The sequence below is a fragment of the Morone saxatilis genome, unplaced genomic scaffold (genome assembly GCF_004916995.1).
Source record: "Morone saxatilis isolate NCDOM2014 unplaced genomic scaffold, NCSU_SB_2.0 Contig17, whole genome shotgun sequence".
In the NCBI taxonomy this organism is placed as follows: Eukaryota; Metazoa; Chordata; class Actinopteri; family Moronidae; genus Morone; species Morone saxatilis.
This window is the reverse complement of record NW_023339729.1, coordinates 15,239,768-15,260,452: the sequence shown is the minus strand read 5'-3', so window position 1 is coordinate 15,260,452 and position 20,685 is coordinate 15,239,768. Positions and strand designations below refer to the sequence as shown.

The 20,685-nt window shown below is 42.0% G+C and overlaps 3 protein-coding genes across 5 annotated transcripts in view; 1 reads left to right on the top strand and 2 right to left on the bottom strand.

The window, feature by feature from the left end:
- Positions 1-305: 305 nt before the first annotated feature.
- Positions 306-10,675, bottom strand: uba6 (ubiquitin like modifier activating enzyme 6). Its single transcript, XM_035659407.1, has 32 exons — positions 10,610-10,675; positions 10,011-10,078; positions 9,709-9,803; positions 9,561-9,589; positions 9,310-9,404; positions 9,067-9,178; positions 8,356-8,436; positions 8,103-8,225; positions 7,781-7,904; positions 7,088-7,191; positions 6,902-6,964; positions 5,974-6,050; positions 5,775-5,841; positions 5,488-5,631; positions 5,144-5,290; positions 4,765-4,845; positions 4,561-4,638; positions 4,074-4,255; positions 3,764-3,869; positions 3,542-3,631; positions 3,379-3,459; positions 2,884-3,012; positions 2,729-2,780; positions 2,549-2,612; positions 2,391-2,460; positions 2,240-2,311; positions 2,025-2,148; positions 1,616-1,809; positions 1,383-1,510; positions 1,056-1,143; positions 820-914; positions 306-561 (listed from the first exon to the last, which is right to left on the bottom strand). The coding sequence occupies exons 2-32, from the start codon at positions 10,049-10,051 to the stop codon at positions 420-422; spliced, it is 3,078 nt and encodes a 1,025-aa protein (XP_035515300.1). The 5' UTR covers positions 10,052-10,078; positions 10,610-10,675; the 3' UTR covers positions 306-419.
- Positions 10,676-12,071: 1,396 nt separating this feature from the next.
- grhprb (glyoxylate reductase/hydroxypyruvate reductase b) lies at positions 12,072-14,833 on the top strand. Its single transcript, XM_035660496.1, has 9 exons — positions 12,072-12,301; positions 12,713-12,846; positions 12,928-13,000; positions 13,150-13,266; positions 13,352-13,440; positions 13,526-13,630; positions 13,748-13,883; positions 14,449-14,579; positions 14,708-14,833. Exons 1-9 carry the CDS (start codon positions 12,129-12,131, stop codon positions 14,827-14,829), a joined length of 1,080 nt encoding a protein of 359 aa, XP_035516389.1. The 5' UTR covers positions 12,072-12,128; the 3' UTR covers positions 14,830-14,833.
- A 1,206-nt stretch (positions 14,834-16,039) lies between these two features.
- LOC118327211 (zinc finger and BTB domain-containing protein 5) overlaps positions 16,040-20,685 on the bottom strand; it is a 6,724-nt gene continuing 2,078 nt past the window's right edge. For all 3 annotated transcript variants that reach the window (XM_035660492.1, XM_035660494.1, XM_035660493.1), the window contains exons 4-5: positions 20,103-20,685; positions 16,040-19,782 (exon numbers count right to left, since the gene is read on the bottom strand). In XM_035660492.1, coding sequence (XP_035516385.1) covers positions 18,613-19,782; positions 20,103-20,685 — 1,753 coding nt within the window. In that variant the 3' untranslated portion in view covers positions 16,040-18,612. The remainder of the gene's footprint in view (positions 19,783-20,102) is intronic.

Here is a 20,685-nt window from a genome sequence, read left to right as displayed (position 1 = left end):
AGGTTTCTGTAAACATAGTTTTTTAGTCAGACTCACTGCCACAAACAGAAAAAGGTTATTAATCAATTAAGGCATTGACACAGGCGGAACTGTGCAGAGTAGAAAACAGAAAATATATGTACACAGGTACAGTTAAGTGCTACTCAAGCAGCCTCGTTTTCCACTGGCTAGATCTGGGGCAAGAAAAACGGGGACCAGGACTGGCCTTTTCTTGCTCCATGAATCACAGGGGGGGGACGGTGGGGGGCTTTGAGTCTGAGGCCGGGAGCTTTGCCCTTGTTAGCAATAAAAAAAAAAAAAAAAAATCCCTGGGGGGGGGAAAGCTCTTGGCCCTGGCCTAGGTTATTAGGATATAACAATTTACATGAAAGAAGGGAAGTAAGGACACAAGAGGTTTGAGGACGACTTATAGGAAGGTGTCAGGGCGTCTCTCCGTTGCGGCTGAAGTAGTACCTGACCGGAGGACCGGGGAGGTCATCGTCTCCATCTGCTTCTGGAGCAAATGACACGGTGAGGTCAACGTAGCGCCGGTCCACTGATGGCTTGATCAGCTTCTGCATCCTGCAGAGAGTCAGAGGCAAGGTTAGTGCATCTGTTCATTAAACAAGGGATGGATCATTTCAATCTGAGTTAGGGAGTGAGGTTTGGTCTCTATAAAAAAATGTAGCAATCCTGGTTTCTATCACTCTCCTATGTTTGTCCGTGTCAAGAGCTGTTGATCTGTATGTCTGTTTGAGTGCGGGGCTGAGATACACACACACACACACACACAGTGGACAAAGAGTATCACAAAAAATGGGAGAATCAATAAACACTTACGTTAGTTTGAGTCTCTTTGAGTGTCCAGGCATCACAGGCACATACAGCATCTTCACACCATGGACGACCATAGTGGGTTCAATTCCATACTTTTCCTGAAATAAAACAACCAATCATCATCATAAAAAAGAAAGAAAAAATGAAGAAGAATAAAAACCTCTAAATACGACAATGCTGAAACTGTATCTAAACTGCTAATACACCAAAAAAGTACAAGACGTGTAAACAGTTCTCACCCTCACTGCATTCATGAAGTCCGAGAGAGTGAAGTCCTCATGGCCAAAGATAGTCCAACAGTCCCAGATGGAGAAGTAGATGTTGTCCCTGGAAAAGACATAATTGAGCAGTCACAACATTACATTGCAATAATAATGAAATATGGCTAATGGTGCCATCTTGTAGCTGGAATTTTTTACTTTGCTTCTGTAATGTTGCAATAATAGTACGGTGGTCATACGTGTAATAGATGGAGTCAAAACAGCACTGCTATCTTGCCAGGTGTTTTATCACCTTTAAGCAGTGTGAGAGACAGTGAGCTTGATAAATTATAGATATGTCCTTACCTGATCCGTGTCCTTTTAACTGTGGCAGGCTCAGTGAGCACCACTACAGGGATGGCCAAGTTAAAGAAGCAGTTTTTGAAAGATTCAAACTCGTAGGCTCCAACCACCTTGATCAACTCGAGGGCCACCTGAGTACATGAATTGAAAATGCCCAATATGTGTTTCAAAGGTGTTTCAAAATAAACACACCATGTTTAACCATGAAAATATGGCAGAAATGTCTAACTTCTCACCAGTCCAGCCACAGCAGCTGTTGCCGTGGCGATAGCGGGTATGATCTTGCCGGCGATGCGTTTGGTCTTGAGTCTGTCGGCTGGCTCGATGGAGTACATCCTGGCTCTGAGAGCAGATGCTGATGCGACAAAGTCTATGTGACCGTTGCTGTCATCGTCCTTTTCAAACTGCAGTGGACTCAACTGTAACCTCTCTATATGTGAAAGCACAGACATCATCGCTGATTATTAAAAGTAGTTAATAGGATGAGAGATGAGTGTATGTTCTCTAACTATTTACACTGCTGTAATCAATATAACTCAATATCAATCCAGCTTTCAGATTTAAAATGTAGCAGTCCTCTTGAGTCTCCTTGTACAAATCTTCCTGCTGAATATTTGTTGTAATTTTGTTTCTTTAACAGCGAACCTGCTGTGACATTGTCAGTAGCAATGGCCTGCTCCAGCTGTGTGATGGCCTCCCTCTCCTCTTCACTGCTGAGAGGCATCTTTATCTGATCCGGCTTCTTGGCCGATTCGTCCGTCACTATAGACTGGAAGGGACACATCCAGCAACAATCATCAAGATTAGGATTTTTTTTACACTCCGATAGAAATCAAGACCACATCAGTGGAGGAGCTTACTTTCTCTGAGGGCCTGTACTCAGGAATATTGACATCTGAGAGAATCCTGGTCACCGCCTCTTCAGAAAGATCCTGGGAAAGAAGACAAGTGCGTAAGTCAGTGGGTAAGTGTGTGTTTGACAGAGTGTATGCGAGGGTGGACGTGACCTACCTTTTCTGAGTAAGGGATATTATAAATCCCTGCGAAGAGCCGGGCAGTGCTGACAATGAAAGTGAAGTGCCTGATGGGAAAAGAGGAGGGTTTTGGCTAGCTTAGATATGAAACATAAAATGCTAGAAAGGCTTACGCTGTAATATGAGCATACTCACAAAGAGTCTTTCAAGTCAAAATCTAAAGGTGCTGGGGGTCTTTTTGGAGACTGCCAAAACAAACCTAAGGAAAGGAAGAATAATTCAACATATTCTCTGCTTTAAGTCGTTATGCAAATTAAATTATTGTGAATTCATCTGGTAACTTTATAGGTATACATGTGTTTGAGAAAAACTTACTTCCATCTTTTAACCTTGTATCCAGGGGGAAAGAGTGCAAGAGTTGTAGGGCCTGCAAAAAAACATCAGTAACATGTAAACACTGCTTGTGTTGTTGCACCGACACACATATACATACAATCCATTTAGTGAATGTGTATTTTCAGACTCTTTACCTTTCTCTTGAAATACTTTTCGAATTTCAGACGGGCAACAGTGATGCACTGTTCCCACTGGCTTGGCCGTCTGCTCAGCAGCTTGATGACCTGGAATGACCCCTCCAGACTTTCCCCTGCCTGCATCCTCTACACACACACACACACACACACACACACACTTTTATTAAGTATTACATTGCTGGCATAAATCAACACAAAGGCTACTTGTAATTATTCTTAGTTTAGGAATACACAGAATATAAAAACAGTTTAATGCCATCATACGACGATCAGCCATAACATTATGACCACCAGGAGGATATATTTAAGAGCACTTAAAGTATTTAAGTATTCAAGTAGATATTTCTCAAATGTTCTATTACACAAGGAAGAAACAAATGAGTTATTGCAGCTGTTTCAGCTATGCTATAAATGTATATCATATAGGAAATTAAAACAGGTACATCGCCCAGCACTACTTATAAAAAGTCAGAGCAACACTTTAGGTCTTACCTGTAGCACAACTTCAGCCGAGGGGTGGGTCTGCCAAAACGAGTTGTACATGGAGGGCTTGTGGACAAACGCATTCTCAAACTAGACAAAAACAAAGAAAAAGTTTAAGATTTGGACACATACCGTAGAAAATGAGAATCTGATGGGTTTGGGGCAGACTCACCTTGTCTCTGGCCCATTGAATGGTGTGCTCTATGACAGAAGGGAAAGACTTCAGAGTGCAGAATGGGATCTCCTCTTCTGGGGGGTCCCTCTGGTGAGCGAAGGAGGATATATTTAAGAGCACTGTAAGGACTAATGTCTCTGTATATGAAGCAGTTCTAGTACTGGACTGAGATATGGAGGGAAATGAACGAGAGCAAAAAATACAAACACATATACTCACATGGCTATTGTAGGACTCTGTCAAATTTGGCACAATGATTTCTGTGTGTCCTTTAGTTCCCATGGTGCCAGAGTCCAGTAGAGGTCTCTGGTTGGATACACAGCGGCTGAAAAATAAATACAGACAGAAACATATATCAGTTGTTGGCCAAATGAGTAAATGTTTCATAAAATACCTTCCCAACTCTTATATTCAACCTCTCTCTCTAGGTTTGTGATGAGGGGTGGGTTCAGTTAGTGAGGGAAACTAACTAAAATCATCGGAATGCTTTAGATAGTATTGATTGTGTAACTTTCATATATGCACCAACCTGTCCACATATCTCCGAGCCTCCACGTTGTCCAGCGCGGTGACCACTAGGTTCAGGCGGGAATAGAATGAGTCATTGTAGATGCTCTCAGTAGCCGGACACACCTTGTTAAGATGAGCATCCACGTGCAGGTCTGGGTTGATATCGCGAGTGGCTTCTGCTGCTGTGGTACTCTTCGGTTTCTGAGACACGGGAGGACCGGAAAAGAGTTTGTGTAAATGTCTGTGTGGTTTATTACAATCAAGTTTCTTTTTAATGATCTGATTGTAATCAGAGTGCTTTTGTCTGAGTATCTGCCAGTTTGAGCTGATATTTTTCTACTTTCTTACATAATACACAATTTTAGCAACTAGTAAAAGTGTATAAATATTGAATTAAATATCTTCCCAATTTACAAAGGTTACATATATACCTACATTAAGAGTTAGGTTGAGTTAATCCATGGTTAAAGAAAAAAAGAAGGGTTAGTAAGTAGACATCTGTTCACCTGTATATGATGTGGTCTGAAGAGAAACTGACGATTGAGGTTGGATTTTTCTATAAGGTCTGGGTCTGTGATGCATACCTGAGAATTGACAGATGCCAAGTGCATGGTTTCACTAAATACATCACCAACAAGCAATGAAATATATTGCAAAACATAAAGAAATACAGTCATACAAAGAAGAGGAAACACAGAAAGACTGCCCACCTCTCCTGAGCTCTTGGCCAACCCCACTCCAAGCAGGGCAAAGTTTTTCAGCATCTCGCAGCCGATGGCACCACAGCCCACCTGGAAGGGAACACATTGTAGGATTGATTTGGACATAAACCTTAAAAAGGACTAGTGTGTAGGATTTAGTTGCAGATTGAAACCAACTGAAAACCTCTTTGAAACTTGTGAAAAGGCCCAATCATAAGGTAACAAACACATGGTTCTTATTTTCAGGTAATTATACACTAACATAACTAAACATACTAATGAATATTATATTCCATTTCTGTCAATGGATCCTCCTAAATGCTACACACTGGACCTTTAAAATAATGTAATGTAAAATTAGGCTTTCTATGTACAGGACAATCCTTACCATGAAGACCCTGAGCTTGTGCAGTTCTAGACACATTGATTCACCAATGCAAGCTCGTAATCCATCATACCGGTCTCCCCTTGGGAAAAACTCCTCAGCGGAAACAGACTGAAGTGGCCTGACTACCTCGATGGCATCAAGATAAAACTAAACATAGGAGAAACAGAGAGGGAGATGAAATTAACAGTTGGGTGGGGAAAGAAAATAAATAAATTGTGAACAAAATATTTTAAAGTTAAGTATTTCCATTGCAACAAAGAAAGTGGGTAGACTGAGCTAGTGAACTATCAGTAGGAACCATTTCACTTCTGAAGGAGGTCTACAGTTCAAATTGAGTAACCTACCCATTGCTGCAGTGGCGCAAACTTCCCTGTGATGGCCTTAAGAACTTCCTGGCTGGCTAGACCTCCTACAGCGGCTGCTAACGGAGGAAGAGTTCCCCTCGCTGTTCTCGACAAACAGCGCACCAACTCTGGATTCACAGAAGCCTGAAGAGAGGGAGAGAGGCAGGGAAAACAATCAGATATTTTGGGGCTCCTGTGTGCTTAACCTGTCAAAGAGGATATATGTGCATCTTTGCAGGTTCAAGAGAATGAATCATGAGGGATGAAAAGAAAAGAAAAGCACTTACTTTGTTCCTGAGAGTTGCATTCACTTCTTCGGTTAGCTTCAGTAAAACCTCAGCATCCTGTAAACACCTGATGGCATCAAAGTGAAACTGCTTACAACTGTTTTTTTTTTACATTTCAAACCACAGCCAAGACAAATAATATCATCAGGTGCAGAAAGTAGGGCAGCAGATTGGAAAACAAGAGAAATATTTTCTTTACCCAATGTTGGGAAGTCTACTGTGCTGCTCCTGGAAGGTGTCTAGAGCCAACATGGCTGCATGGATCTGTAGAGGGGCCTGATGGGTAGATTTAAAAAAAATAAATAAAAAAAAAAGGATTGTGAGGAAACTGCTTGGTTGGAAAGGTGGAAAGTTCACTTAGGCTATGTTTACACTGCAAGCCTTTGTGCTAAATTCTGATTTATTGCTGAGATCAGATTGTTTGGCTGGCTGTTTAAATTATATAAATATCGGATTAAAGTGTAAACAGGTTGCAGTCCTAAAGTAACCTGCATGGAGAATGTGTATCCTAATTGATGTAAAAGACACATGAATTCTGATATGACTGTTCACACTGACACAAAAACAGACCCGTATCTGATTTGGACCCCATATGAAAGTGGCCCGAATCAGAATTTAAAAGATCAGATTCCATGTGATTTAAGATCTAAGTCACATATGAGCAAAGAAATCTGATTTGGTTCACTCACTGAACTCTCTTTGATATCTGGCTTCACTAAAATCAAAACATTAGCAAATCTGGATAACTTGTCTCAAAAAGCTGGTTATCATGAAGCTCTGTTAACTCAGGCAAGAAAAGCAACAAGGCCAGAGAATACTAAGAAGCCAACTGACTGGTACAGGTACACATATGTGCTCCTTCACTTGTAAATATAATGTGAAGGTAGTGTGTGTTTTCGGCCACAAAGGAATTAATCCTGAAAGTATGATGGCTCCATTATTCCTGAAAGCTGATTGATTAGTAGTTTTTATCCAATCCAAACTTAACCTGCTCTGAATTAAGTTATGCTGCGTACTTTATGTTTTTGGTCATGTGCCTTGGTAAAGTAAGCCAGCTTTGCTGTAGAACTGGGTCAAGCCCAAAGTACTTTGTGATGCAGTCTCCAGGAACAGCTTTGACCTCTTACCTCTGGTTTACTGAAGTCTGGAGTCAGCACCTGAGGGTCACACAACTGTCTCTCTATTGTCTCCTGGAATACATAAATGGATAAACACAGAGACACACACACACAAGAATATATGTCTGTTTAGAAATGCATATATTTTTTTTGTTTAACTGTTTTATTTCTGGTCGATATGACTTGTTAACTTACAAATTTGTATGTCTTAGGGGTTTTCACCAGGACAAAGAAACCTCCATGTGCATATGGTTGTAGTTGGGATGTGTCTCCTATTGCAAAGCTGTGAGGGGACAGGACTAATACCACACACAAACACACACACACATTCAAACCAGACCCAGCACACAAATGTATAGAACAGACAGAAATGTCTTACATCAGATTATTACACTATTATGTCACTATACACAGAAAATATCTTGGAATAGGGCGGTACAATAGCATAGATTAGTGTGGGAATGATAATTTTTGAATGACAAATTTAATGAATACATTTTTTTTAAAATATTAAAAATCATGGTGATGTGAAGTTTTTGAGGTCTGTACCAAATAAATCCTAAATGTGGAGATTTATAGGTCAGGGCATCTCTGCAGGACTACAGTACTTCATTATAATGCTGTTTTGTTACACATTTTACTTGTATAAAAAAAAATTCAGCTTCTGCAATTTGCATATTGCAGTTGTGATAATAATTTGATTAATTGTGCAGCTCTATCTTGGAATAGTTCAAAATATGACAAAAATAATAGACCCAGCATGTTATGATTTGTTTTACCTATATAAATATTAACTTCAACCACATCACTGGATATGTACGCTGGTGTTTTACAATTAAAACTCTGTGAAAACATCAAATACACTATACTACAATGTAGGAATAATACCTGAAACCTGCCGTGCGGTGCCGTTGAGTTCCACCATGCCATTGACCTCTCTGAAAATGACACTCTGGCCTGTTTGTAGGCCATGCGGTTGGTTGTCCATGCAGGTCACCACCCCAGGGTTGTCCTGAACGGTCAAAATTCAAAAGGAGATCAAATGTTTTTTGGAGCAGGCACTGTCTCTGGGCTCATATTTTCATCGCCCCATTTCCAAAGATGAATTAAGGAATTTAATTTTTACATCATGCAAAAATCTGGCGAATCCACCTTGCTTATTAGATTAACTAAATTTAATACTGCTAAGAATTTCTGAAGTTCAGATTACCTGAGTGATAGTTTGGATGAAAATCTCTTTGGGTTCCTCTCCTGTGGGATCCGACACCTCAAACTCCTCTCCAAAGTCACAAAACACCCGCACACAGATGCCATATGCATCACAGCCAATGAACTGGAAAGGGCATGAGGTAAAACAGGTTGGTTACAACACAGGTTTGGTTATTATTTGAGTTTCCTATATGTGAGATATGGTTCAGCTAATGCTCTGTAACATATATCCACTATAGCCACTGTAGACTTACTCTGATGGGGGGTTGTTGTGAGTGGCAGAACTCATTCACTCTCTTCTGTAGGCTTAATCTGGTTTCAGTCAGAATCACACACTGGAGGAGAAAGCAGAGCAGACACTAAATGTTACCTGAAGTGCAGTGAAGCTGCAACCATTTAGGTTTTAACTAACCTGCCACCTAAAACCAAATCACAATGATACTTTTTTTTTTTATGTTCCATTAAAATAAGCAGGTAATGCAGACAGCCCGAGGGCAAGTCAGTGACTACATACATCATCCTTGAAAGTTTGCTCAAATCCTAATTATGTTTTGGCAATTATGACCTTTGAAATTTTGACCTTTAACTGTAGCATTCCCACTGCCTAAGAGAAAATCAGTGTTTACCCATATTGGTTAAAAATAGGACACTTCAGAACAACTGGACATTTGAATTTACAGCTATTGGGCTGATAATGCTGAAATAGTTGTTTGAGAAGTTTTTATTGTCATTTTTAAACTTTTACCAACATGTTGTCTCTATTGGGAAATATTGAAACTGCTATGAATCCAAGCTGATCACATATGAAAGAGAAAATTACAAACTTTGCAGCCTCCATTTAAGACTACAGGCGTTGGGTGTTTCCACACTTACATCCAACACAAATTTCTTGGCACCTACATGACAACTATTTTACTGACATATTGGGGGAGACATTTTAGATTCGAAAAAAGGCAAAACCTCACCTGATAGTCTCTGAGAAAGCTGAGATCAGTGTTGTCGTCCAGAGCAGAGGAAGACATGTCAACATGGACATAAGGGTTCAACTCTGCAACCCGAGGACACACTGCCTCCACCCTGTGGCAGAAAAGTAAAAGAGGGTGGATAAGAATGTGTAAAAAGAGACAAATAAATTGAGGTGGAAGAGTTTTGCACATGGGCATGAATTACAGGAGATGTGCGAGTGTATGATATTTCAGACATTTTACCTCCTTCTCTGGCTCAACACATCCTCTTTGCGGATAAAGAAGTTGGAGCCCAGATCCCAGGTCTCACATTGCTTCGGGTCATGAAGGGTGACTGCCTATATACACACACACACACACACACACACACACACACACACAAAATATATAATAACTGAGGCCACAGAAAGACCAACTCTCACAACAACACCACATTTAAACACCATATACTGTCACAGTGTTGGACAATCGTGCTATTTAGTGAAAGTGCATACCTTCACACCAGCCAGGACAATATTCTTTGCTGTGAAACCAGAAGTCAGGTTGTTTAGTGTCAAACCACAGCTGACAATGCAGAGCACGTCAGCACTATGACACTAAATATATCAGAGCAAATGTGTGCAATAATGATATTCAGCCTACCTATTTCAATTCCCAGTCCTCCCATTCCACTGAGAAAGACTGAGGACTGGGCCATCTGGTGCATAGCACTGTCTCCCAGCACATATCGCTGGCGGCTGGACACGACAAGACAAGAAGGAAGAAGAAGTGTGAGGGGAAAATGCTTGACACATAAAGAAGGAAAAGCCAGGAGCACCAGGTGCATCAACTGTACTGACTGCACTATAAAGCCCAGCACTGCCGTGTAACGTTATCTGTAGTGTCAAGAGCTTTATTTGGGGCAGACCACATTAGACTGGACAGCCAGAAGAGCAGACACTTGCCTGTAAAGAGAGTCGTCAATCTCCATCGAGTCTGCAGCCATGCCGGGAGGGGAAGAGGGGGGATTCAACTGTGTGAGAGAGAGATAGAGACTACGCCTATCAACACACATACAAGTACAGACAGCGATTACAAAACGATATGAAACGTCTGTGGTTGTCAGTGCTGATCTCAAAGCATCGCCCTGCTGTGAGCTACACGGCTAGCTCACTGCTAAAGCCGGCTAACTCTAGCTAGTTGTCAGCAACGTCGTTGACCTGCAGACTGTCAGCCGGGCACCGAGGTGAACTGACAGTCTGCAGCCGACGAAGAGCCGTATTGTAACAGCCAAAGACCACCGCTACCACAATAACGCTGAATCATATATATATAGCCTGCTGAAGAAAGCTCCCAGTTAGCAGCTAGCAGCTAACTGGCAGTGGGTGCCGGTGGCGAGGACAACACTTCACATGAGCGCGTTAAAAGTGAGGAGACAGCACACAGCGGGCCACGGATAACTCTCCACAGTACACACATACTTTAAGTTTCATCGTCCTGCTAATCGGTGTGGACATTTCTTTGTAAATGTTTCTGAAATTGAACAGTAATCGTACGTAGCTACCTGTCAGTGTGCGCGACGAGCTCTAGCAAATGAATGGTTGTGACTGGTTAAAAACTCCGAGTGTTTCCGGGTGACCGCAGTCACGTGGCCGAGGTCATCCAATAGAGGGACAGTATTTTTCAGGACTACATTTGTGATAAAACATGTCACTTGTTTTGGGAGTGTTAACACTTTTTCTCTTCTGTTTTCGTTATTCAAGATATTGCTGGTTAACATTTTTCAGAATAAAAATCTGCAAGAAAAACTATTTTCACAAGTTCACTCAGCTGTCCCCATACGTCAGTAGCATATGAGGGCATTATTTGGCTATATGTTGAATATCAAGTAAAAACTAAACAGAAAAGCAAAGAAAAGGAGGAAGGGCGAGGGTTGGATACCTGTTATGATGTACAGATTAATTAGATGATTTGAGGTTTGTCCAGTTTTGAAAATAGTTTAGAAGAGGTTGCCAGATCCTATAAAACTGTGGACGACAAGGCTTGGGTTAGGGTGCTTTTAGCAGTTTGGATTTGAGGTGTGGCATTATTATTATTCTCTAACTAGCATTTATAAGGTACTGGAATAGTCCCTTTCAGTCTGAGAAGAATCATTTCATTTTAAATGACTCATTTGTCCGATTATTAATCTTCTTATCTTAGTGGGACAATATCTTTTCCATGAAACACAATCGACAGCAGGCAAATCATTACCTTTTGTTTTCAGGAATGATTAAGATATATTTTAATGTTGTTGATAAGAGTAATATTAAAAATCAATTTAATAAAACCTTCAACCTTTAAAAGATAAGATACATTTTGTTTTGTAACATTTTCTTATTTGTGACTTTTATGTATTCCGTTTATGTATTTTTTGTATTATTTGTTTTCATTTTATATGTGCATGTATATGTACACCTGTTTTAGACATCAGTGCTCAACCCTTTGACTGTCCTGTGACAATGCAGTATCATTTGATAAACAACAACATAGCAATGTGTTCATCTTGATTGCTGAACCAGTTCCAACCAGGGAGACAGACCAGAAAACACAAAACAGGGTCTGGGTCCTACACTGTTTGAAGAAACAAAGGTCAACAGACGAGTGAAACATTTACATCCTACTGCCTCCCAGTCTGGGAGATGATGTAAGGAAAACACAGCCTGCTCTCTTTAATACTTTTGTGTAATTTGTGTCTGCGTATATATGTGTGTTTGTTAGTGTGTGAGAGGGGAAGAAAGAAAAAGAGTTTGTTAGTCTTTGTTTTGTATCTGTGATTTAAATTCTATCTAGCTTGAAGTGAAAATGACCTTAAATTTAACCTAATCCCAAAAGCCAGACAAAGATTTGAATCAGTGATTTGTGTTTAGCTGTCTGGGGCAGTATCCCTCAACAGACACCCTCCCTCTCATCATATTGGTCAAAGACACTCACAGGACCCTCCCACTGAACTAGAGCCAAAATCATGCACATGCACACAACAGACTCCAAAGTACTACTTTCACCTCTCGGACACCTGCCCACAGGTTTACTCTCTCAAGGCAATGTGGTGCAGTCGTATCGCACTGCGTCGGTTCCAGCGGATTGCTGTTACTCCTTTGAATATCACTGGGGGTCTAACAAGCAACGTGCAAAGGGAGATGTCAACCCTGCCACGGGTGTATGTCACCCGACAGATCCCACCTGAGGGCCTGAAGATCCTCCGTGAATCTGGACAGTGAGTCATGGTGTCTTGGAAATAAATGCTTTTTCTAAACATGTTGCATGACCGATTAATGATGTAATATAGCTGATTTGACTGTGATACCTTTCCGAATTTTGAAATGTCTGCTTTGTAAGGTTCATCATTTACTTTGAGTAAACAGGGTTGCTAATGTTTGCCCTGGTGTTAGTTAGATAAGACTGGTAGCCTAAAGGGTATTCCCCCACAGCAAAGTTGAAAAAATGCCCCACTGAACCTTAAAGATTCAGTGTTTCTATGAAGGCATGTGATAAAGCTTGATACACTGTATATCTTAGTAGGAACTTTAACTGAAGATTCAACAACCGATGAATTTCCTTCTGTGGATAATTAAAAAACAAACTGATTGGATTTGGCTCCTGAAGTCACGTTTTCTGGTTTTCCCAGGGTGCAGTTTGAGCTATGGGACTCAGACGACGCCCCCGTGCCCAGGAAGGAGCTGCTTCAGAAGGTCAAAGGTGTTGACGGCCTGGTCTGCGTGCTGACAGAGAAGATTGATGCAGAGTTGTTGGATGCTGCAGGTGTGAGGAAAGTCTCTGAGTCAGCTGAGTGACGAATACAGTGGAAACCCCTCTCAAATGTGTATATGTGTACCCCTGCAGGTCCGAACCTGAAGGTCCTCAGTACGATGTCAGTGGGTTTTGACCATCTCTCTTTGGACGAGCTGAAGAAAAGGTGTCTCCTATCTTTTTATTTCTTGTATGTTGTTGTGTATAGTAAGACATAGTGATGGAGACTTACTTACAGTGACCCCCCAACCCCTCAAAAAGCTTGTTAATATTCAAACATCTGGTGACACGTGTATAACATAAGTTTTCCCCCAGAGGGATCCGTGTGGGTTACACGCCTGATGTTCTGACAGATTCTGTGGCTGAGCTGACGGTGGCTCTGCTGCTCACAACCTCCAGGAGGCTCGTAGAGGCCACACATGAAGCCAAAACGTAATGTCACACGCACACTCACGCACGCACACGTACTGAAATGTTTTTTGGGTCAAACGTTAAATACATCTCCCTCTCGTGTCAGTGGTGGCTGGGGCACATGGAGAACTCTGTGGCTGTGTGGATATGAGCTCGCCAACAGCACTGTGGGTATCCTGGGTCTGGGGAGGATTGGTGAGCATACAGTTTTTGAAATCACTGTCGAGCAGCATTTTCTGTAAATCTGATGACCTCTCACATGGTGTCTTTGTGCTCTAAGGTGTGGCTATTGCTGAGCGTCTGGCACCTTTTAAAGTAAAGAAGTTCATATACACAGACATAGCCCCCAGGCCTGAACTGGCCAGTATCATCAATGCAGAGTATGGTAAGTTTTATAGATGTCTCATGTCAACATTTTATGTTGTTCTAATCAATGCACACTGGATACGCAGTCAGCCATTTTATTTTAACATGATATCACCATTGGCACTGTCTCTTTTAGTGTCTTTTGATGAGCTGGCAAAGCAGTCTGATTTTCTGTCTGTGTGCTGTGCTTTAACGCCGGAGACAAAGGAGATATGCAACAAGGATCTCTTCTCCAAGATGAAAAATACCTCTATCTTTATCAACACAAGCCGGTACCCTGAACTCAAACACAAACACACACTGAACCACTAATGGTGGGAGAAATACCCAGATCATTAAAAATAACACTAGCACATTGTAAAAGAACTGTTTCAAGTAACAGTAAAGTAACATAATTATAACTAGAGCACATTATACTTAAAAGTCCAGGAGGATCTATTGGCAGAAATTAAATATATTAATCATAGGTATGTGTACAGTCAGCTGAAAATAGGAATTGTGTTTTTGTTACCTTTTAAGGAGTTTTTATCTACAGTATGAGCGGGTCCTCTTCTACAGAGTCTGTCATGTTGAACCGCCATGTTTCTATATTAGCCCAAAATGGACAAACCAGACTCTGACTTTAGAGAGTTTTGCAGCCACCGTAGTTTCTCACACACACACACTTGAAAGGCTGAATTGTATTTCAATGTTTGCAATCTTACTACTTAAGTAAAGTACAAGTACCTCAAAATTGCACTTAAGTACAGTACTTGAGGTCGGTGCAGACTAATTCAGCCATGAGTGCAGTATCTGTGTTCTTCCTGTGTTTGTCTGTAATTCTGTCTGTTGTGTCAGGGGCGGTGTGGTGAACCAGGAAGACCTGTATGAAGCTCTGTCCACGGGGCAGATTGCAGGGGCTGGGTTAGATGTCACTGTTCCTGAGCCCCTCCCCACAAACCACCCACTCTTTACCCTGAAAAACTGTGGTGAGTGTCAGACTTCTTAGTGCTTCAAATGCCTTTAAAATAGTTGTTTTTTTAAGAAACCAATTAAGGCAAAATCACTGTGCTACGTTCTCACTGCCTAACATTTGTCTAATTCTCTCCTCCCACAGTGATTCTCCCGCATATTGCTAGTGCCTCCTATACTACCCGTAACGCCATGTCTGCCCTGGCAGCAAACAACCTCCTCCTCGGCCTGCGGGGTGAGCCGATGCTTAAAGAACTCAAACTGTAAAAAAAACTAAAAAACAAAAACGGGTTCCACTCTGACAACTGGCTGAATACTGGACTCAATAAGTTTAACTCGTGTATCTAATTATTCTTTAGAGGATTCAAATAAAACCAGGACTTTAAGTGTGTCATGGTATGTTTCCTTACTTGCTTGAGTTTTAATCTTAAATGTAGTTTTGTACGTGTTTAATCTTGTATAATATCTGTGCTGCTTCAGCTCGTGTTCCATGAAAATGTCACCAGCAACAAAACAGAATTTCTTTTTTTTTTTTTTATTCAGTCTATACACCAACTGAACATACTATACAATCTTTATAGCCTTCAACAGTAAAGAGACAAACATTTAGTCCTCTCATGGTTACACTATGTTAGTTATACAGAAAAACAAACAGAAATACTTCAGATTTGGCATATCAACATAAAGCCCAGCTTTTCAAGCTAGAGGGCATAAGGCAGTGACTTTCATAATCAATTTAGGCCTTTTATATATTTTTAAAGTTTTAAAGTTTGGCATATTCATACAGGGGTAATACAGTCAGTGCATTTTTCAGAGATTCACATTAACTGTTTAAGCAACAGCTTTAGAAGAGAGCACCATGATAATCCTTAACAGGCCACTGTGTGAGACATGGAAGATATTTTCGAGGACTACGTCTCTTCTTCGCCTCATCACCTGTACAACTCTGTATTTCTCAAGAGGATATTCCAGTAGGGAACACAGGAACAGACGTCAGATTTGAGATTTAACCACCAGTGATCATTTTAAAATTCAGTGGCTGAGCTTCAGCGACTTTACTATCAATCAAAGTATAAAGAATTACAGGGCAAACGGTAGGTTAACTTATGTTTACAGGGCAAACATCCTACAAGGCAATTATTGTTCTGAAATTGAAAAGTCCGGATTATCCATTAACATATGTTTGAAATAATATAGTCATTTTGTACAGGCTAACAGTGTGATGACTCTACAGTACAATAAGGTGCAACTAGAAATGGAAGCAATGTGTTTCTCATAGACAGTGTAGGCGACACAATACAGCAAGCAATAAGGTATACGAAAAGGCAAACATGTATTTAAAGTGTTATTTTTTTCATTTTGGTTCACTAAAACAGAACTCTACAACACTGCATGAACACAGATTTCAATTAACCGACTGTCTACCAATGAAGCTGCTCCTATTTACAAATTTAGATGACTTCTCAGCATGTTCGTATTTTTTTTTTCTTACGCAGTTCGTCAATTGTAAGAAAGCTTTCAACCTTACATTAAAATACAGTTAACATACATAAAAAAACAGCTAAAACTCCTGAAATTAACTTGAAAAATGACAGGAGTCCCTATAAAATTCTTTTTTTTTTTTTTAAATGTTCTTCATGTGTATTAGCAATTCACAAAAATGTGAAAGTTGTATGTTATAGATCACCTGCTAGCAAAAATGCTACAACCCTTAGCTTGCAAACTCATCCTGATAGTAATGTAACGGAAAGAAAAACCCTTGAGAGCTGGTAAAACTGGATAATCGCATTAAAGCAACGTTTTGACATTGTTCAACATTCCAGTGAACGTATTAGTTATAAAAAGAAAGAATGATTTGTCTGAGTGCGTTTGTGAGATACATTAAATGTATGAAGAGGTTTATAAAGCACTGATATTAAGTACAGTAGCAAACTGTATGTTTTGTTCTTCATGAGTTGTTTTGTCTCTCCTCCGAGAGAAAAATGATGAAATCAACCACAAATGTGCAATATTTACGACTCTACCTCTCAGTGCAACTTCATCGCCCTTTTAATAAACATACTGTACACACAAGAACACCGGCGACCAGGGAAACTTAGCTGATGTGTCTGTGGATGGTCAAGTAAACTTGATGGCCACAGCTGAACTTTGTGTGGTCATTCTCAGTCAGTAAGGACGGAAAGTCACTTATATCTTATATCTTATACAGACCACAACAAACTGGCAAGTTTTGCACATCATGACACAAAATAAGGTGCATTTTCCCGTGAAGCTGATATCTGGGTATTAAAACATCCTACTGGCTGTGATTTGTTTGTGCCCCTAAACAATGCAGATTAATTCCAGGGATAACAGGTCTGCCGGGCAAGCAAATTGTGGTAAGAGGTTGATTAGCGCAATTCAAAGTTTCCCATTTCTTCAAAACTTGCATTTGACAAACTACAGATATAAATCTTTCTAAGCGAGACATTTATTCCTGTAGTCACATGAAGTGTGAAGGCCCCATCAGTGCAAACTGAATTATCTTGCCAGTGACCAGACACATGCTCAACTCTAACTGAGCCGAGCAACACTTCTGTTGGTGAGAATTCAAAGGCAGTGTTGGGATAGTTATCAAAAAGATTTCATTTATTACTAATAACTCTTTTAAGAAATATTATTACTTTACGTAATACTCCCTGCCAACAGTAATTAGTTACACTAATAGTTATATTACTTTTCTGCAACTCCTAACGCAATCGGTCATTTTGTCCCCAAAATCTAAGTAATGGGAGCTGGAAATATTCCATCTGCTGAATGTAATCATTGCCAGCTAGTTTCCTCCTCCATTACAAAAACAAATCCAGGGGTGTGATTGGATTGTCGGATTTCAAATCAGTACGTGATGACAACAAGAGTAAGGTTGTAACTCATTGGGCTGAAATGTATTAATAATTAATTACCCTACTAGTTAGTCGTATTATTACTGTAATACTATTACTAGTAATGACTGCTCAACACTTTTCAAAGGTGCTTGGGACTGAAAGGCAACTATAGAGGTCAAAAGTGTTTTGACGGGTTGTTTCCGTCTTGGTCGACAATGTCAATTGGCTCAAATTTAAGTAAATAACAGAAGCAAGTTAACATTACTTGTCGAGTTCACAAGGTTTCCGCAGCACACCAAAAAACAAAACTCTTTTCTGTTGGTTGAACAGATTTTGGCATTACCTAGACCTGTCTCACAACTGACCGACTGAATCTGACTCTATCCACCTTTTTGTACAGTAGAGTAAGCATCAAGAGCACACAACCATCAACACTTCTTACAGGCATTATATCTGGCACACAAACTGAATCTGAATCAGTTCATCCATAGTCTGCACGACTTTCCTCGCACAGAATGAGGCACAATCAATGTGCACACATACCATGACTCAAAAGTGTGATGCTGCTACATGTTTAACAAATGTGCAATGAAAAATCTACACATAAGGACACTATTTCACATGATATTTGTTCCTAATGTTGGTGCTGCACAGCTGCCTCTGATCTGTAACCACTCAGACTGAGTGTTAGAATTATATAGAAATCTGCTTCAATAAACGTACCGCAAACTCTAGTTGTTTAGCACTGAGGGCTCACCTCAACACATCTAAACTTCACTTCACATATATAGCTATATAGCTATATATATGTATAGCATACATATAGCTAACAGTGTGTAGCTTTAAAACCCAAGTCTAGACTGGCCCGGATCATATTATGTAAAGTCCACTGGCTGCATGTATTGAAAGTGAAGGACAATCCTCATAATACTCTCATGATATTTGTACAGGGGAGAATACAGTGTGTATCTAAGGTACTCCATAATGAAACCATAGCAATAAACGTGGCGCCTTTGTACGTCCTGCATCCCTAACATCTTTCTACAACCTAAATGTCTTCATGCTAACTTTCACTGATTTGATAGTGTGGGTTCCTCCTGGAAAAGGAAATGTATGGTTACATTAGTATCCCTATCTTTGGTCTGTGATCAGGACCGGTTAGTTTGGACAGAACCTAGTTAGAGTCCTACAGCAGGGCATTGGACATGTTACTGTTCTGCCAGCGCAGGCAGGTGGTCTTGGAATGCTTGTACAGGTGGGAGGACTGGCTGAAGCGCTTCCCACACTTCAGACATGCGTACGGTTTCTCTCCCGTGTGGACGCGGATGTGTTTCTTGCAGTCAGTCAGCGTGAGGAAGGTTTTGCAGCAGATTTTACAGGCGTATTTCCGCGCCCCCTCAACCACCAGCACGTTGTGCTCCGACAGAGCCTTCTTGCACTTTGACAGGACATCGGCTGAAGCTCGGGTCAGCTGAGGGGGCAGGGAGGTGGGCCTGCCACTGTTCATCTCATACCCACCGTTCTTGTTTAAAAGCAGAGGACTGGCCAGACTTGAGGACGAAGAGGCGGCATCCTGGAGAACGCCGCCTACTCCTTCTTCTCCCCCCATGCCGGTGGCCATTTTTGGAGCAATGCGTCTGTAACCCGGATAACCCAGAGCGGCGGCGGTCGTTCCTGCTGCCCCCCGTGACGGTCGACCCAGGGAGTGAAGTCCCAGGCTAGAGCGCTGGAAGTCCAAGCCAAAGGGATCTCCCCCGCCACACCCTCCACTACCACTTCCCCCACTTCCTCGAGGGTTCCCTAAACCATCGTGAAGGGGGCGCAGAAATAGAGAATCAGCTTGCAGGTTGTCTCCAAAACTGTTGCGACTCTCACCACTGAGAGGACCTGACTGCAGAAGAGAGGAAGAAGCCGAGCCGGATGGCCCGGCAGCTTCCTGTCTGAGCAGGAAGTGATGTGCTACCGCATCTCCAGTTGTTGTGTTGGGGAGCTCGTCGTCTCCGGCAACCAACCCCGCCCCGCCACTTCCGAAATCCTTCGGGCTGAGGAAGCTAGAAATACTAAAACCAGGTTTGCCACTCAGTCCGTTATTACACCCGAAACCTCCTCCGACTCCGGCGCCTCCTCCCATGCCGCTCTTGAGGAGAAGCTGCGAGCTGGGCTGCAGCAGAGAGTCAGAGCTGGGTTGGGGCTCAGAGGTGAAGCTTCGGTCACTGCTCTGTGGGCTCAGCTCCGCCTTCTCCTCCTCCTCCCGGCCGCCGGGCTCCGCCGGGTCGCTGCCTTCAGCCTGCGATGTCACGTCGCTGATTTCGTCCGTTGGCTCAGGCGAACTCAACGGCTCTCGTTTAACCACCACCTATGTAAAGCAAAGGAGGAGTTTCATCTAAGGTCAAAGGAGGATTTTGAATTTAAAAAAAAAAGTCAAGGAGCATGCAAAGACAGCAGCGAGTCACTTACATGTGCATGTAGTGTGAAATTCTTTATACTCTAGGGTAACATGTACACTTAAATCTCACAAATATGCACCTCCTCGTCAACAGGGGGCCGTTATCGGGGTGAAATAGGGGATTTATGATGTTTGTGCAGATAAGAGAGTTTTGTAGTATGAAACTCTTGCCGCACAGGGCTTAATGAGAGTTAGTTACTTTGTCACAAACAACAAATCAATCACTTTACCTTCTGTTCTTCGACCTCTTCCTCCTCTTTCCCTGATTTGATCGTCACCCCCGCTCTGTTGTCCTGGTGGTCCTCCTTTTCCATGTCCTCCTCCTTGCTCACCCCTCCCTGCATTCTCCCCAAGTCCTCCCCCTCACAATGCCCGCTGTCCGACTGGCTGGGCATCTGAGGATCATCTTGGGACGCCGCGACCAGGCCAGTGATTGCGGCGTCCAACTTGGACTCATCTCCCATCTTGTGTGAGTCTGGGGAGAGCAGAGCTCCTTCCTCTCGCTCTGCGTTCACCCCTCCTTCCCCTAACAACCCCAGGTTAGGGGCGGAGGGCCGCTGCCTCTGCCGGGGCCTCTCCTCCGACAGGCCCAGGGCCAGAGACGGCTTGCGTTTGTGGAAGCGTCGGATTGGGAAGGAGGCCCTCTGTTCAACCCCTCCTCTGCCAACTCCGTCCTCCTCCATCCCACCCAGAGCAGAGCTCACTAAGCTGAGCCCCAGCTGCTGCAGGAGGAAGGAGCGCTGCAACTTTGACGTGGCAGCGTTTGCTGCTAAATCGGCTAAATCTGCTACCTGCTGCTGCTGCTGCTGCTGC

What these genes read in the sequence shown, in the direction of transcription:
- uba6 (XM_035659407.1), bottom strand. Translation starts at nt 10,051, where the DNA reads ATGGCTGCAGACTCGATGGAGATTGACGACTCTCTTTACAG. An exon ending in CCCCTAAGACATACAAATTT is followed by an intron (nt 6,965 to 7,087) that starts GTAAGTTAACAA and finishes TATGTATTCCAG; the next exon opens with GAGACAATAGAGAGACAGTT. An exon ending in GCTCGGAGATATGTGGACAG is followed by an intron (nt 3,870 to 4,073) that starts GTTGGTGCATAT and finishes TTTATTTTTCAG; the next exon opens with CCGCTGTGTATCCAACCAGA.
- grhprb (XM_035660496.1), top strand. Translation starts at nt 12,129, where the DNA reads ATGTGGTGCAGTCGTATCGCACTGCGTCGGTTCCAGCGGATTGCTGTT. An exon ending in ATCCTCCGTGAATCTGGACA is followed by an intron (nt 12,302 to 12,712) that starts GTGAGTCATGGT and finishes TGGTTTTCCCAG; the next exon opens with GGTGCAGTTTGAGCTATGGG. An exon ending in ATCTTTATCAACACAAGCCG is followed by an intron (nt 13,884 to 14,448) that starts GTACCCTGAACT and finishes CTGTTGTGTCAG; the next exon opens with GGGCGGTGTGGTGAACCAGG.